The following is a 13,757-nucleotide window of genomic DNA, read 5'->3' on the forward strand; positions in this document are numbered from 1 at the left end:
ACGGGGGGGGAGATTTTTTTTTTTTTTTTTTTTCTTTGGTACTTGTTCAGAAGTCACGTCAATGGAAAACGACTACAAAAAGGAGCTTTCACAATTTGAGCAGTGACCAGTGTTATTACAGGGTTAGGTTAAACGCAAAAAGGAGCTTTCTTTTTTATTGTCATGGCTTCTGAATAATTACCTTTTCTTTTAACTATGACCTAATTCTCTCGAATTGACTTACATTGGAAAAAAAGTCCTTGTTGAGGTAATTTTGGGCTTATATGAGTTAACTTTTTTTCTAGAATTTCAATCGCCTCCTTAATAAGATAAATTGTTCTCACGGAGACTGATGAGTGCACCCCGGCTAGAAAATTTACTGTATAATTTTTGGGCCTTATTTCTTTGTACTCATGGTATGTTTCTTTTGTTTGATTGCAGCTACTCTGAGGTCTGGTTTCATGCTGCAAGACTCGGCAGATTTCGCCAAACATGTAGAATCTATGATGAGACAGACATTGGGCATTTCAGTCGATGAGAAGGTAAGTTATAATAGCTTCCAAGAACAAATGGCCAGCAAATTATCTGGCAAAAAATCATTGTCAAGTTTAAAAAAAAAGAGGTTTGATAGAGGGAACTGTAACTGCTAAGGTCTTATCGTCCCGAAAGCGAAAAAAGAAGAAAGACAGGATAGGAGAAAGCCAGCCGTTCCGAGAACGAACCTTATCTGTTAAGGATGAAATCCACTCCGGGCAGGAATCACCCGTGACCTAGCGCTTACAAGGCAGACACGCTACCTTCCAAGCTAACTAGGCTGACCCTTTTCAAGAAAAGGTCTAAATAAAGCACTACTTATACTTGGTTCTTCTTTTACTGTGAACCTTTTCCCAATCTTATTTGAGGTCGGCGTTCCACTTGTTTCTTAATCACCCAAAACGTTCCATGTTCGCAGGTCGAGGAAGATGATGATGATATCGAAGAAGAGGAAGGAGCAGGAGACACCGAGCCAAGTCTGCAGATGGAAGAGATCACAGATGATGAACCTCCCAAGTCCGCCCCTGATGCTGAACACGACGAGTTGTAAACGTGAAACCCAACTGATGTGGGGTATCCGCCCCTGATGTCCACTCCATGAAGGATCTCTTCAATGTCGACTGAACCGTCCACACTGCCTCGACAACATAGATTTATCTCATGGATCGATGGCCGGTCGACTATGTTTGGACACAGCTTTGCCGTTTACGAGATAACCGTATTAAGTTTGCATCTGTACTGTACAGGTAACCATCTGATTTTTACGTGAGTTTGATAGAATTAAGTCCTCCCATATATATATATATTTTTTTTTTGATGTCTCCCATTGTTAACCTCCGATTTTTGCGAGCATTGGATAGAATTAGTTTTTTTTTTCTTCTTCTTTTTTAACCCTCTCTTAACGTACCTGTCTGGAACATCATAGTGGCAATCTCGGTCGCTTTCGCATCCTCCGGATCATCCTTCACCCTCCTGTACAACTCCCGGATGAGTGGATGGCGCGGATTCACCTCCATGGTCTTCTTCTGGCTGAGGTAGTACTTGCGCTGTGGGTCGTCTGCTTTCTGATGGGCATTGGACATGGCCAGGCGCTCCATGTTGCCGGTCCAGCCGAACATGGATGCGACCAGGGCGCAGGGAGAGTCGGACAGACGCTCGGAGATTTCCGCCTTGGCGATCTGTGAAACACAGACGAGAAGGAATTACTTCAGTGAAAAAAAAAAACTTTTAATCGACCCTTAGCCAGCAACACTAGTTAATATATGCTGGGGTTTACCAACTCGGAATTGAGATGAAACGAGGATTTCCCTATACGTAATACCCAGGTCAACCTCGGATTAAACTCAATCCTGAGACAATCCACGGTGGTAAAACTTGACCTTAAGCAAACTAGTATAGGTCGCTAAACAGATACGGTTCGTTTTCGGAGTGGTGGCTTTCACCTATCCTGGCCTTTTTCTTGGAGATAAAATCCGTCCCGGAAGGGAATCGAACCCGCAACTAGCGTTTACAATGCAGGCGCGCCATCTTATAAGTTTATAAGTTAACTAGACTGGTGTCCTCGTTTTCTCTTCGATTTCGGTGTTCCAGTTCCCTCTACCCAACTTAAATACTTTCCTTCCTATAGGATAAGCAAAAAAAAAAAAATCTTGATCTTACCCGATTCGCAGAAGCTCAACCCATCCTTTGGGGCTGTTTGCCCCTACACCTAAGCTCCAGATCGGGCTTTTTGGGTATAGAGTTAAGCAAAATCTTACCTGATCTTTCAAAGCCTTCTCGGACAGCCACTTGAGGAGAGGTTCATACTGGGTCTTCAGGGCTTCCATCTTCTCCTTGTTGGCCGAAATCGACAGACCTTCCTTGGCGATGTTCTGGAACTTCTTGCCTTCAAATTCCGGCAGAGATGATAGAGTATACTCGTCTACGGCTTCTATCAAGTAGAGGATCTCGTAGCCTTTGCGTAGCAGACGCTCCACAAATGGAGAACTCTCAACCTGGAATGAAAAATAATTTATTTAATATATCTTACTTGAACTGGTAAAACTTTCATTGTAAGCTTAGTACCTAACCTTTCAAAAAAAAAATAATAATAATAATAAAAATAATAATAATAATAAAAAATAAAAATAATAATAATAAAAAATAAAAATAATAATAATAAAAAAAATAAAAAAATGAAATTAAAAAAAAAAAATCATTTATACTTTCAGAGTTTCAGAGCTAAGACTAAAAATAAAAAGTCCCATTATGCCCACAGCTTCAGAAGAGGAGGAATTGCGAAAAAAAAAGGTCGTGGCTCGTGGGTATGTACAGGGTCAGGCGTGGATATGCCTGTCCCGATGCAGCATACTAAAGAGATAGGAGCCCCTCATATCGTGAGGAAAAAATCACGATATGAGGGGATCCTATCTCTTTTGTATGCTGCACCGGGACAGACATATCCACGCCTAACTCTGTACATAACCACGACCTCAAGTCAGCTCCCATGGCGTAGTGGTCACTGTGCTCGCCTTGCACGCGGGAGACCCGGGTTTGATTCCCGGCGGGGTCAAGAAATTTGTATCATGCAAATGATTGATTCCGTGACTGGCTGATGCGGGGCCCACTCAGCCTCGTGAGGAAAATGAGTAGCTGTGACATATAAATGCGCATATAGCGACCGGTGCCAGCATGGTAGGTAAACATTGGATTTTAGGATTATTGAGATATTGTGAAAATCCTACAATGTTACAGTCAGCACCAAAGTTGTGATATAACACAAAGAAACGGCATGGCCAGCCTAGTTAGCTTGGTTGGCAGCGCGTTGCTTTGTAAGCGCTAGGCCGCGGGTTTGATTACCACCCGGGGCGGATTTTATCCTGAATGGATAATATTCGTTCTCGGAACGGCTGGTTTTCTCCTTTCCTGTCTTCCTTCTCTCTTCGATTTCGGAGGAACAAGACCTACCTTAGCAGTTACACTTCCCTCTGTCAAACCTCTTAATAAAAAGGCATTTATTTATTTTAATTACTAACTCCAGCCCTGGTAGTATTAATTACTGACTCCAGCCCTGGTAGTATTAATTACTAACTCCAGCCCTGGTAGTATTAATTACTGACTCCGGCCCTGGTAGTATTAATTACTAACTCCAGCCCTGGTAGTATTAATTACTGACTCCAGCCCTGGTAGTATTAATTACTGACTCCAGCCCTGCTAGTATTAATTACTGACTCCAGCCCTGGTAGTATTAATTACTAACTCCAGCCCTGGTAGTATTAATTACTAACTCCAGCCCTGGTAGTATTAATGACTAACTCCAGCCCTGGTAGTATTAATTACTGACTCCAGCCCTGGTAGTATTAATGACTAACTCCAGCCCTGGTAGTATTAATTACTGACTCCAGCCCTGGTAGTATTAATGACTAACTCCAGCCCTGGTAGTATTAATTACTGACTCCAGCCCTGGTAGTATTAATGACTAACTCCAGCCCTGGTAGTATTAATTACTGACTCCAGCCCTGGTAGTATTAATGACTAACTCCAGCCCTGGTAGTATTAATTACTGACTCCAGCCCTGGTAGTATTAATGACTAACTCCAGCCCTGGTAGTATTAATTACTGACTCCAGCCCTGGTAGTATTAATTACTGACTCCAGCCCTGGTAGTATTAATTACTGACTCCAGCCCTGGTAGTATTAATTACTGACTCCAGCCCTGGTAGTATTAATTACTGACTCCAGCCCTGGTAGTATTAATTACTGACTCCAGCCCTGGTAGTATTAATTACTGACTCCAGCCCTGGTAGTATTAATTACTGACTCCAGCCCTGGTAGTATTAATTACTGACTCCAGCCCTGGTAGTATTAATTACTGACTCCAGCCCTGGTAGTATTAATTACTGACTCCAGCCCTGGTAGTATTAATTACTGACTCCAGCCCTGGTAGTATTAATTACTGACTCCAGCCCTGGTAGTATTAATTACTGACTCCAGCCCTGGTAGTATTAATTACTGACTCCAGCCCTGGTAGTATTAATTACTGACTCCAGCCCTGGTAGTATTAATTACTGACTCCAGCCCTGGTAGTATTAATTACTGACTCCAGCCCTGGTAGTATTAATTACTGACTCCAGCCCTGGTAGTATTAATTACTGACTCCAGCCCTGGTAGTATTAATTACTGACTCCAGCCCTGGTAGTATTAATTACTGACTCCAGCCCTGGTAGTATTAATTACTGACTCCAGCCCTGGTAGTATTAATTACTGACTCCAGCCCTGGTAGTATTAATTACTGACTCCAGCCCTGGTAGTATTAATTACTGACTCCAGCCCTGGTAGTATTAATTACTGACTCCAGCCCTGGTAGTATTAATTACTGACTCCAGCCCTGGTAGTATTAATTACTGACTCCAGCCCTGGTAGTATTAATTACTGACTCCAGCCCTGGTAGTATTAATTACTGACTCCAGCCCTGGTAGTATTAATTACTGACTCCAGCCCTGGTAGTATTAATTACTGACTCCAGCCCTGGTAGTATTAATTACTGACTCCAGCCCTGGTAGTATTAATTACTGACTCCAGCCCTGGTAGTATTAATTACTGACTCCAGCCCTGGTAGTATTAATTACTGACTCCAGCCCTGGTAGTATTAATTACTGACTCCAGCCCTGGTAGTATTAATTACTGACTCCAGCCCTGGTAGTATTAATTACTGACTCCAGCCCTGGTAGTATTAATTACTGACTCCAGCCCTGGTAGTATTAATTACTGACTCCAGCCCTGGTAGTATTAATTACTGACTCCAGCCCTGGTAGTATTAATTACTGACTCCAGCCCTGGTAGTATTAATTACTGACTCCAGCCCTGGTAGTATTAATTACTGACTCCAGCCCTGGTAGTATTAATTACTGACTCCAGCCCTGGTAGTATTAATTACTGACTCCAGCCCTGGTAGTATTAATTACTGACTCCAGCCCTGGTAGTATTAATTACTGACTCCAGCCCTGGTAGTATTAATTACTGACTCCAGCCCTGGTAGTATTAATTACTGACTCCAGCCCTGGTAGTATTAATTACTGACTCCAGCCCTGGTAGTATTAATTACTGACTCCAGCCCTGGTAGTATTAATTACTGACTCCAGCCCTGGTAGTATTAATTACTGACTCCAGCCCTGGTAGTATTAATTACTGACTCCAGCCCTGGTAGTATTAATTACTGACTCCAGCCCTGGTAGTATTAATTACTGACTCCAGCCCTGGTAGTATTAATTACTGACTCCAGCCCTGGTAGTATTAATTACTGACTCCAGCCCTGGTAGTATTAATTACTGACTCCAGCCCTGGTAGTATTAATTACTGACTCCAGCCCTGGTAGTATTAATTACTGACTCCAGCCCTGGTAGTATTAATTACTGACTCCAGCCGGAAGAAAATGATTAATAGATGAACTGAAAATGTGATTTATAATTATGTAATAATAGGTATATTTACTTTCAATATGTAATCGTGCTTATTTATACTGCTTGAAAAGGACCAAAGAGTCCTTTTATGTACATGGCAAGTAGACTACCAAGTCCATATTCAAGATTTCAGCGAGGGGGTATCCAGGTTATAAGGCACTATTTTAGTACATTACATTTAGAAGCAAAAGCAAGCCCAAGGGGGGGACCTCCCCAAAAATACGGCTCTGTAGCTGTAGACTAATACTATTATTGTGACCGCGATTGAACCCACGCCCTCCTGATTACCAGGTGAGGGTCTTCACCACTGCACCACCAAGGTAGGTAATTATTAATTAATCTCCTCTAATTAAGGTAGGTAATAGTGTGGTCCTGCCTAATACTCTTAGCCGACAGTATTATCCTGGTAGTATTAATTACTAACTCCAGCCCTGGTAGTATTAATTACTAACTCCAGCCCTGGTAGTATTAATTACTGACTCCAGCCCTGGACATGATTCCATGATTGCTCACCTGCTGCAGTTCGATGTAATGGCAATTTAATTTACAGTCTGGCTGTAGGACTACAGGGAGGATACCAGCCTGAAAGTTCCCTTGCTAAGGAAATAGCAAAGGTTGAATGTGAAGCATACCGAAGGATACTCGTTAAATTCTGTAGCCAAAACCAAATGTCAGCCCAAAGCAATCACCCTAGGGCTGATTGAGAGGCTGACGAAAAACGCTGACCTCGTCTGAACACGGGAAAAGGCGAGGGAGAAGAATAGAAGGTCGTTTACCTCATGGTAGGTAAACGGTAAGGTGGTAGAGAACCCCCAGCTGTGATTTAATAAAGAAAGGTAATCCTGGCTTTATTTAGGAAGTGCATGCCACAGTCTAGAAACCATGACATGATTCCATGATTGCTCACCTGCTGCAGTTCGATGTAATGGCAATTTCATTTACAGTCTGGCTGTAGGACTACAGGGAGGATACCAGCCTGAAAGTTCCCTTGCTGGAGAAATAGCAAAGGTTGATTGTGAAAAAGATACCGAAGGATACTCGTTAAATTGTGTAGCCAAAACCAAATGTCAGCCCAAAGCAATCACCCTAGGGCTGATTGAGAGGCTGACGAAAAACGCCGACCTCGTCTGAACACGGGAAAAGGCGAAGGAGAAGAATAGAAGGTCGTTTACCTCATGGTAGGTAAACGGTAAGGTGGTAGAGAACCCCCAGCTGTGATTTAATAAAGAAAGGTAAAGTAGGTACCAACCCAATGGGGATTTTTTTTTAATAAGCTTCTTTGCCGAGCGAGGTTTTACTCCAAAGGTTCCGAGTTCGATTCCTGCCAGTTATTATTATTTCGTGTCCGTCGACGTTTGAAAAATTTCGCCTGCGGCGCTACAACTCATTTTGGGTGTTGAATTGTCTAAACTGAAGAGCCCCCACTCCCCGTTTCAGGGTGCAGAAATTCCTAGAGGCACTGGAAACGTAAAGAAAATTTCTGGGATTCTAGGGATTTTTTGGGTTTTGTCTAGGATTTTTTGTGGTAGTCCCGTAAGAATACTGGTACATAGTTTCACCGGAGATAAATGAAGGCTCCATTATCGCCCGAAATTTGTACCAAAGCCCAATATTTAGTACTTTTTCTCTAGTCTCATACAATACTTACATGATTGTGAATTTGTGAACTTCGGGACTTTTGGGAGGAAAGGGAACTTACTGCCTACTAAACTTTATGGACGTCGAGTCAAATGACGAAGAGGTCGTATTTTTCCTGAAGAAGAAGAAGAAGAAGAAGAAGAAGAAGAAGAAGAAGAAGAAGAAGAAGAAGAAGAAGAAGAAGAAGAAGAAAAGGCTGGTGCGAGAGGTCAAGGGCCCTTGTGAATAATCCGGAGTAAGTAAGTAAGTTTTCAAGATGGCTGATAGAGGGAACTATAACTCCCAAGGTCACATATCGTTCCAAAAGCGAAGAGATTAGGAGAGAATATTAGAAAGCCAGCCGGTCCGAGAACGGACCTCACTTGTTGAGCATAAAATCTGTCCCGGGCAGAAATCGAATCCGCGAAAAAAAAAAAAAAAAAAAAAAAATTAAAGATCCAAGGAAAACAATAATTACGGCTGTAACTATTCAAACAAACTCACCTATCCTTAGGCCAGGCACTCACTATCAGGTACACCTGATCAGGTACGCCTGTCACTCAATTACGGCTGTAACTATTCAAACAAACTCACCTATCCTTAGGCCAGGCACTCACTATCAGGTACACCTGATCAGGTACGCCTGTCACCTGATCAGGTATACGTATACCTGACACCTGATGAGCACACACACTATCAGGTAGACCTGACGACAGGTATACCACTGGTTTTGGCTAAATAAATTTTCCGAGTGGATGCCCTTCGCACTCAACCTTCGCTATTGATATAGCGTGAGGAAATTTGGACTGGTCTACTCCCTGTTTATAGTTAAATATATTTCACCAACAAACGCATAAATATCTTCTCCGAACCTCTTTTACTTTCTCTTCTACCTAATAGATACCTACATTTATAGGTAGGTATATTATAGGAAAGTAGGTAGGTATAGGAACCTAACCATCGGAGTAGCTGAGCATACAGGGAGGTCGGTAAGTCTTGGGATACAACGAAGTCATCGAACGAAAAGAGGTCCAAGTTTTAATTTGGTACAGTAGACTTCCGGGATTCGAAGTCCAGACCGCCAGATTACAAGTACAACGTCAGGATATAGAAAGATGAAATCTAACAAGATTGACAACACTGACTGTACCTACAATAAAATAAATAAAAACACTTCGATTGTATACATTTCAAGAGGCACCACCGACCACCGTGGATAGCAGGGGTGGAAAGTGTCCAATGTGTGGCGACAGCTCCTGTTTGGTGTAAAGTCTTTAATGAAAACTAAGACTCCCTCAAACAACGCCACACGACACACGATCCGTTTCCACCGTCAAGAAGTTACCATAAAGTCCAAGACAACATGGCCCTCAAGCAAGACGGCTGACTCCAAGGAAAATGTCAATTACGGTAATAAGCTTCTTTGCCGAGCGAGGTTTTACTCCAAAGGTTCCGAGTTCGATTCCTGCCAGTTATTATTATTTCGTGTCCAGAAGACGTCTTTATTTTTATAAAAATGAACACATACATAGAAAGGTATACCTAGTATCCAATAATAATAAAAACGGTAAGAATAATGTTAATAGAAAGGTAAAGATTTGACAATGACAAGGTTAATGCATTAGGAAGGAATATTAGGTAGGTATTCCATTTTTTAATAAGCTCATGTTTAAACTGGTAATGTCGCCACTGGTCGCTACTCGATAAACAGTAGCTACTTAAAAAGCCCGATCTGAAGCTTAGGTGTAGAGGCAAACAGCCCCAAAGGATGGGTTGAGCTTCTGCGAATCGGGTAAGATCAAGATTTTGTCTTGGGCTGCTTAGTGATTTGGTCTGGTTTCGTTGTATAACTCATGTAGTGATTTAAAGGATAAATGTAAAAAAAAATATATATAGGTTAAGCTACGCCGAGAAAGGCCAATAAATGGATGGGTGACTTGAACATTATATTGGTAATAAAGGGAGAACGGGCTCTAGTTTTGATTTTAAATCATTACAATACATGAAAGTAAAATCAAAAAATCAAATCAAGAATAATAATAAACTGAATATTAAACAGATTAGGTAGGTAGGTACATAGGTACTGATTTTTTCTAATCACTACGGGCTAAAAAAATTCCCGGAGGGACGGACCCTGCTTGTTTACTTTCCATTACTAAAGTAATGAGAAAGTTTTGAAAAAGAAAAAGATCTTCGTCGACTGAATCGTCCACACTGCCTCGACAACCATAGATTCCGGATCGACTCTCTACTGCAATGCTCTACTTTTCATGAAATCGAAGTCCCCCCCTAACATTGAGCTAAAAGTTTGCCATAGGATCATCGAAGTGTTCAAACCTATCCCCAATATTTCTATTGTTTATACCTACTGTTGGCATAATGGGACTTTTTATTTTTAGTCTTAGCTCTGAAACTCTGAAAGTATAAATGATTTTTTTTTTTTAATTTCATTTTTTTATTTTTTTTATTATTATTATTTTAGTTATCGTATTTCGTTTGCGTGCTGTGAATCTGAACGGGTGACCTAGGACAAGATGTGCTGCTGACTATGTCGGGGTGTACTCGTGAGGACAAAAGACTTTATACGCTTATTTAGGTGAGGTTTTTCAGCAAAAGATCAGGCAAAAGGAGGAACTAGAATAATATATCAGAATTCCACTTACCTTATGTGTAATAACTTTCGGCATCCCACTGGAATTCAGCTTTGTGAGTCTGAGTATCTCATTGCAAAACTTAATCATAATCTTATGCTCTAAACTCAAACTATCCTGCTCTATATCAAGCAGAGGTTGCTCTGTAAACTGATTGTTAGTAGACACGATCATATTGATGCTGTACTCTAGGAGAGCACTCATGTATTTGAGGATCTTGATGTTGAGGAGAGAACTGTTGTCCAAATCAAAACACAACTCGTACAATCTATCGTAGCATTCGACCAGGTTGTGAAACTCGACGCTGCGCTTGCGTAACTAGAACATGACAATAGAAAAGAATAGAACATGACAATAGAATAGGATAGAACATGACAATAGAATAGAGCTCATGTATTTGAGAATCTTGATGTTGAGGAGAGAACTGTTGTCCAAATCAAAACACAACTCGTACAATCTATCGTAGCATTCGACCAGGTTGTGAAACTCGACCCCCTTTATACGACCCTGAATGGGAGTTAAATATATTTCACCAACAAACGCATAAATATCTTCTCCGAACCTCTTTTACTTTCTGTTCTACCTAGATACCTACATTATAGGTATAGGTATATTATAGGAAAGTAGATAGGTAGGTACCTAACCATCGGAGTAGCTGAGCAATCTGAGCATACAGGGAGGTCGGTAAGTCTTACAAATTTCTTGACCCCGCCGGGAATCGAACCCGGGTCTCCCGCGTGCAAGGCGAGTGCAGTGACCACTACGCCATGGGAGCTGACTTACTGTACAATAAAATAAATAAATAAAAACACTTCGATTGTACATTTCAAGAGACACCACCGTGGATAGTAGGGGTGGAAATTGTCCAATGTGTGGCGACAGATCCTGTTTGGTGTAAAGTCTTTAATGAAAACTAAGATTCCCTCAAACAACGCCACACGGCACACGATCCGTTTCCACCGTCAAGAAGTCCAAGACAACATGGCCCTCAAGCAAGACGGCTGACTCCAAGGAAAATGTCAATTGCGGCTGTAACTATTCAAACAAACCCATCTATCCTTAGGCCAGGCACTCAGTCTCAGGTACACCTGATCAGGTACGCCTGTCACCTGATCAGGTATACCTGACACCTGATGAGCACACACACTATCAGGTAGACCTGACGACAGGTTTTCCCCTGGTTTTGGCTAAACAAATTTTCCGAGTGGATGCCCTCGACTCGGTTTGTATGATTCTCATGAAATATGGTGAAATTTTACCTTTTTTTTTGTCCCTTCGGGGGATCTTTTTTCTTTGCAAATAAGCTTCCTATAAGAACCTAATATAACAGAAAGAGAGAGAGAGAGAGGGGGAGAGAGGGAGAGAGAGAGAGAGAGACAGCGTCCTCTTCCTCCCAACCTACCTTACTCGTTCACTGAAAATTCGTTAACACTTCTCTCTCTCTCTTTCTCCCCCCATTTTTTCATCTTTTTTTTTACACAAGACTGTAATGATATTATTGTATATTATAATAATATAATAATTTATTCTAGGAAGTATTATTTATTAAGAATAAATGAGAGAAAAAATTAAATAAAGAAACTGACTTGTTTTTGTTTTATTTGTATTTTTGTTACAAATTTAATGCAGAGTAGTCACTGAGTTTTACAAATCGCCACTCTCGAGATGTTTTGGCAGCCTTTTTAGGTCAGTCAGCTCCCATAGTGTAGTGGTCACTGTGCTCGCCTTGCACGCGGGAGACCCGGGTTTGATTCCCGGCGGGGTCAAGAAATTTGTATCATGCAAATGATTGAGAATGCACTGAGTTTTACAAATCGCCACTCTCGAGATGTTTTGGCAGCCTTTTTAGGTCAGTCAGCTCCCATGGCGTAGTGGTCACTGTGCTCGCCTTGCACGCCGGAGACCCGGGTTTGATTCCCGGCGGGGTCAAAAAATTTGCATCATGCAAATGAATGATTTCGTGACTGGCTGTTGCGGGGCCCACTCAGCTTCGTGAGGAAAATGAGTAGCTATGTAATATAAATGCGCATAGCGACCGGTGCTAGCATGGTAGGTAAATATTGGATGTTAGGATTATTGAGATATTTGGAAAATCCTACAATGTTACAGTCAGCACCAAAGTTGTGATATAATAACACAAAGAAACGGCATGGCCAGCCTAGTTAGCTTGGTTGGCAGCGCGTTGCCTTGTAAGCGCTAGGCCGCGAATTTGATTACCGCCCGGGGCGGATTTTATCCTGAATGGATAATGTTCGTTCTCGGAACGGCTGGCTTTCTCCTTTCCTGTCTTCCTCTCTCTTCGATTTCGGAGGAACAAGAGCTACCTTAGCAGTTACACTTCCCTCTGTCAAACCTCTTAATAAAAAGGCATTTATTTATTTATTTTAATTACTGACTCCAGCCCTGACAGTATTAATTACTGACTCCAGCCCTGGTAGTATTAATTACTGACTCCAGCCCTGGTAGTATAGTGTGGATCATCATGTACTTTAACAGTGAGTGTATGGCGAGGTCCGGTATGCCACGTCTTATCCCCCTGGTCTATAAGAGACGCGGAGATGTGAATCTGATGGGTGCCCCCTATCTGGAAACTGAGCAGGAATTCTGCAGTGAAGAAGTCGTTGTGAGCGGGAACAATCTGTTTGAGAGCCTTCACTGCACTCACGTCGGACAGCTGAAAATGAAATAAATACGTTTTTGAAACAATATTATTTTTCAGGTCGGGAGCCACAAAGTAAACTCGGTTTAAGTTTAACCCTCGGATTAAGCTATCTGATTGGTTCATTAAAAAAAAAAATAAATAAATAAAAAATAAAAAAAATGGTTAATGAGATTGCTTAATACAAAAGTTAAATTTAAACGGAGTTTAAACTCACTTTGTGGCGGTGTGTCATAACTTATCTTTTACTTAGGTCGAGTTTTACCATTGTGGAATGTCTCAGGATTGAGTTTAATCCGAGGTTGACCTGGGTATTACGTATAGGGAAATCCTCGTTTCATCTCAATTCCGAGTTGGTAAACCCCAGCATATATTAACTAGTGTTGCTGGCTAAGGGTCGATTAAAAGTTTTTTTTTTTCACTGAAGTAATTCCTTCTCGTCTGTGTTTCACAGATCGCCAAGGCGGAAATCTCCGAGCGTCTGTCCGACTCTCCCTGCGCCCTGGTCGCATCCATGTTCGGCTGGACCGGCAATATGGAGCGCCTGGCCATGTCCAATGCCCATCAGAAAGCAGACGACCCACAGCGCAAGTACTACCTCAGCCAGAAGAAGACCATGGAGGTGAATCCGCGCCATCCACTCATCCGGGAGTTGTACAGGAGGGTGAAGGATGATCCGGAGGATGCGAAAGCGACCGAGATTGCCACTATGATGTTCCAGACAGGTACGTTAAGAGAGGGTTAAAAAAGAAGAAGAAAAAAAAAACTAATTCTATCCAATGCTCGCAAAAATCGGAGGTTAACAATGGGAGACATCAAAAAAAAAATATATATATATATGGGAGGACTTAATTCTATCAAACTCACGTAAAAATCAGAT

General features: G+C 41.7%; 2 protein-coding genes across 3 annotated transcripts in view; both read left to right on the forward strand.

Moving 5' to 3' along the window:
• Positions 1-13,757, forward strand: part of LOC103511108 (endoplasmin homolog) — a 27,885-nt gene that overhangs the window by 11,445 nt on the left and 2,683 nt on the right. The window contains exons 11-14 of the mRNA XM_017444861.2: positions 421-521; positions 932-1,059; positions 12,676-12,841; positions 13,332-13,602. Coding sequence (XP_017300350.1) covers positions 421-521; positions 932-1,059; positions 12,676-12,841; positions 13,332-13,602 — 666 coding nt within the window. The remainder of the gene's footprint in view (positions 1-420; positions 522-931; positions 1,060-12,675; positions 12,842-13,331; positions 13,603-13,757) is intronic.
• LOC113468204 (endoplasmin-like) overlaps positions 378-13,757 on the forward strand; it is a 19,915-nt gene continuing 6,535 nt past the window's right edge. The window contains exons 1-2 of one of the 2 annotated variants that reach the window (XM_026824969.1): positions 378-521; positions 932-1,119. In XM_026824969.1, the coding sequence (XP_026680770.1) occupies positions 393-521; positions 932-1,063 (261 nt within the window). In that variant the 5' untranslated portion in view covers positions 378-392 and the 3' untranslated portion in view covers positions 1,064-1,119. The remainder of the gene's footprint in view (positions 522-931; positions 1,120-13,757) is intronic. The other variant, XM_026824970.1, reaches the window with a different exon arrangement.

This window comes from Diaphorina citri, unplaced genomic scaffold (assembly GCF_000475195.1).
Source record: "Diaphorina citri unplaced genomic scaffold, Diaci psyllid genome assembly version 1.1 scaffold675, whole genome shotgun sequence".
NCBI classification, from domain to species: domain Eukaryota; kingdom Metazoa; phylum Arthropoda; class Insecta; order Hemiptera; family Psyllidae; genus Diaphorina; species Diaphorina citri.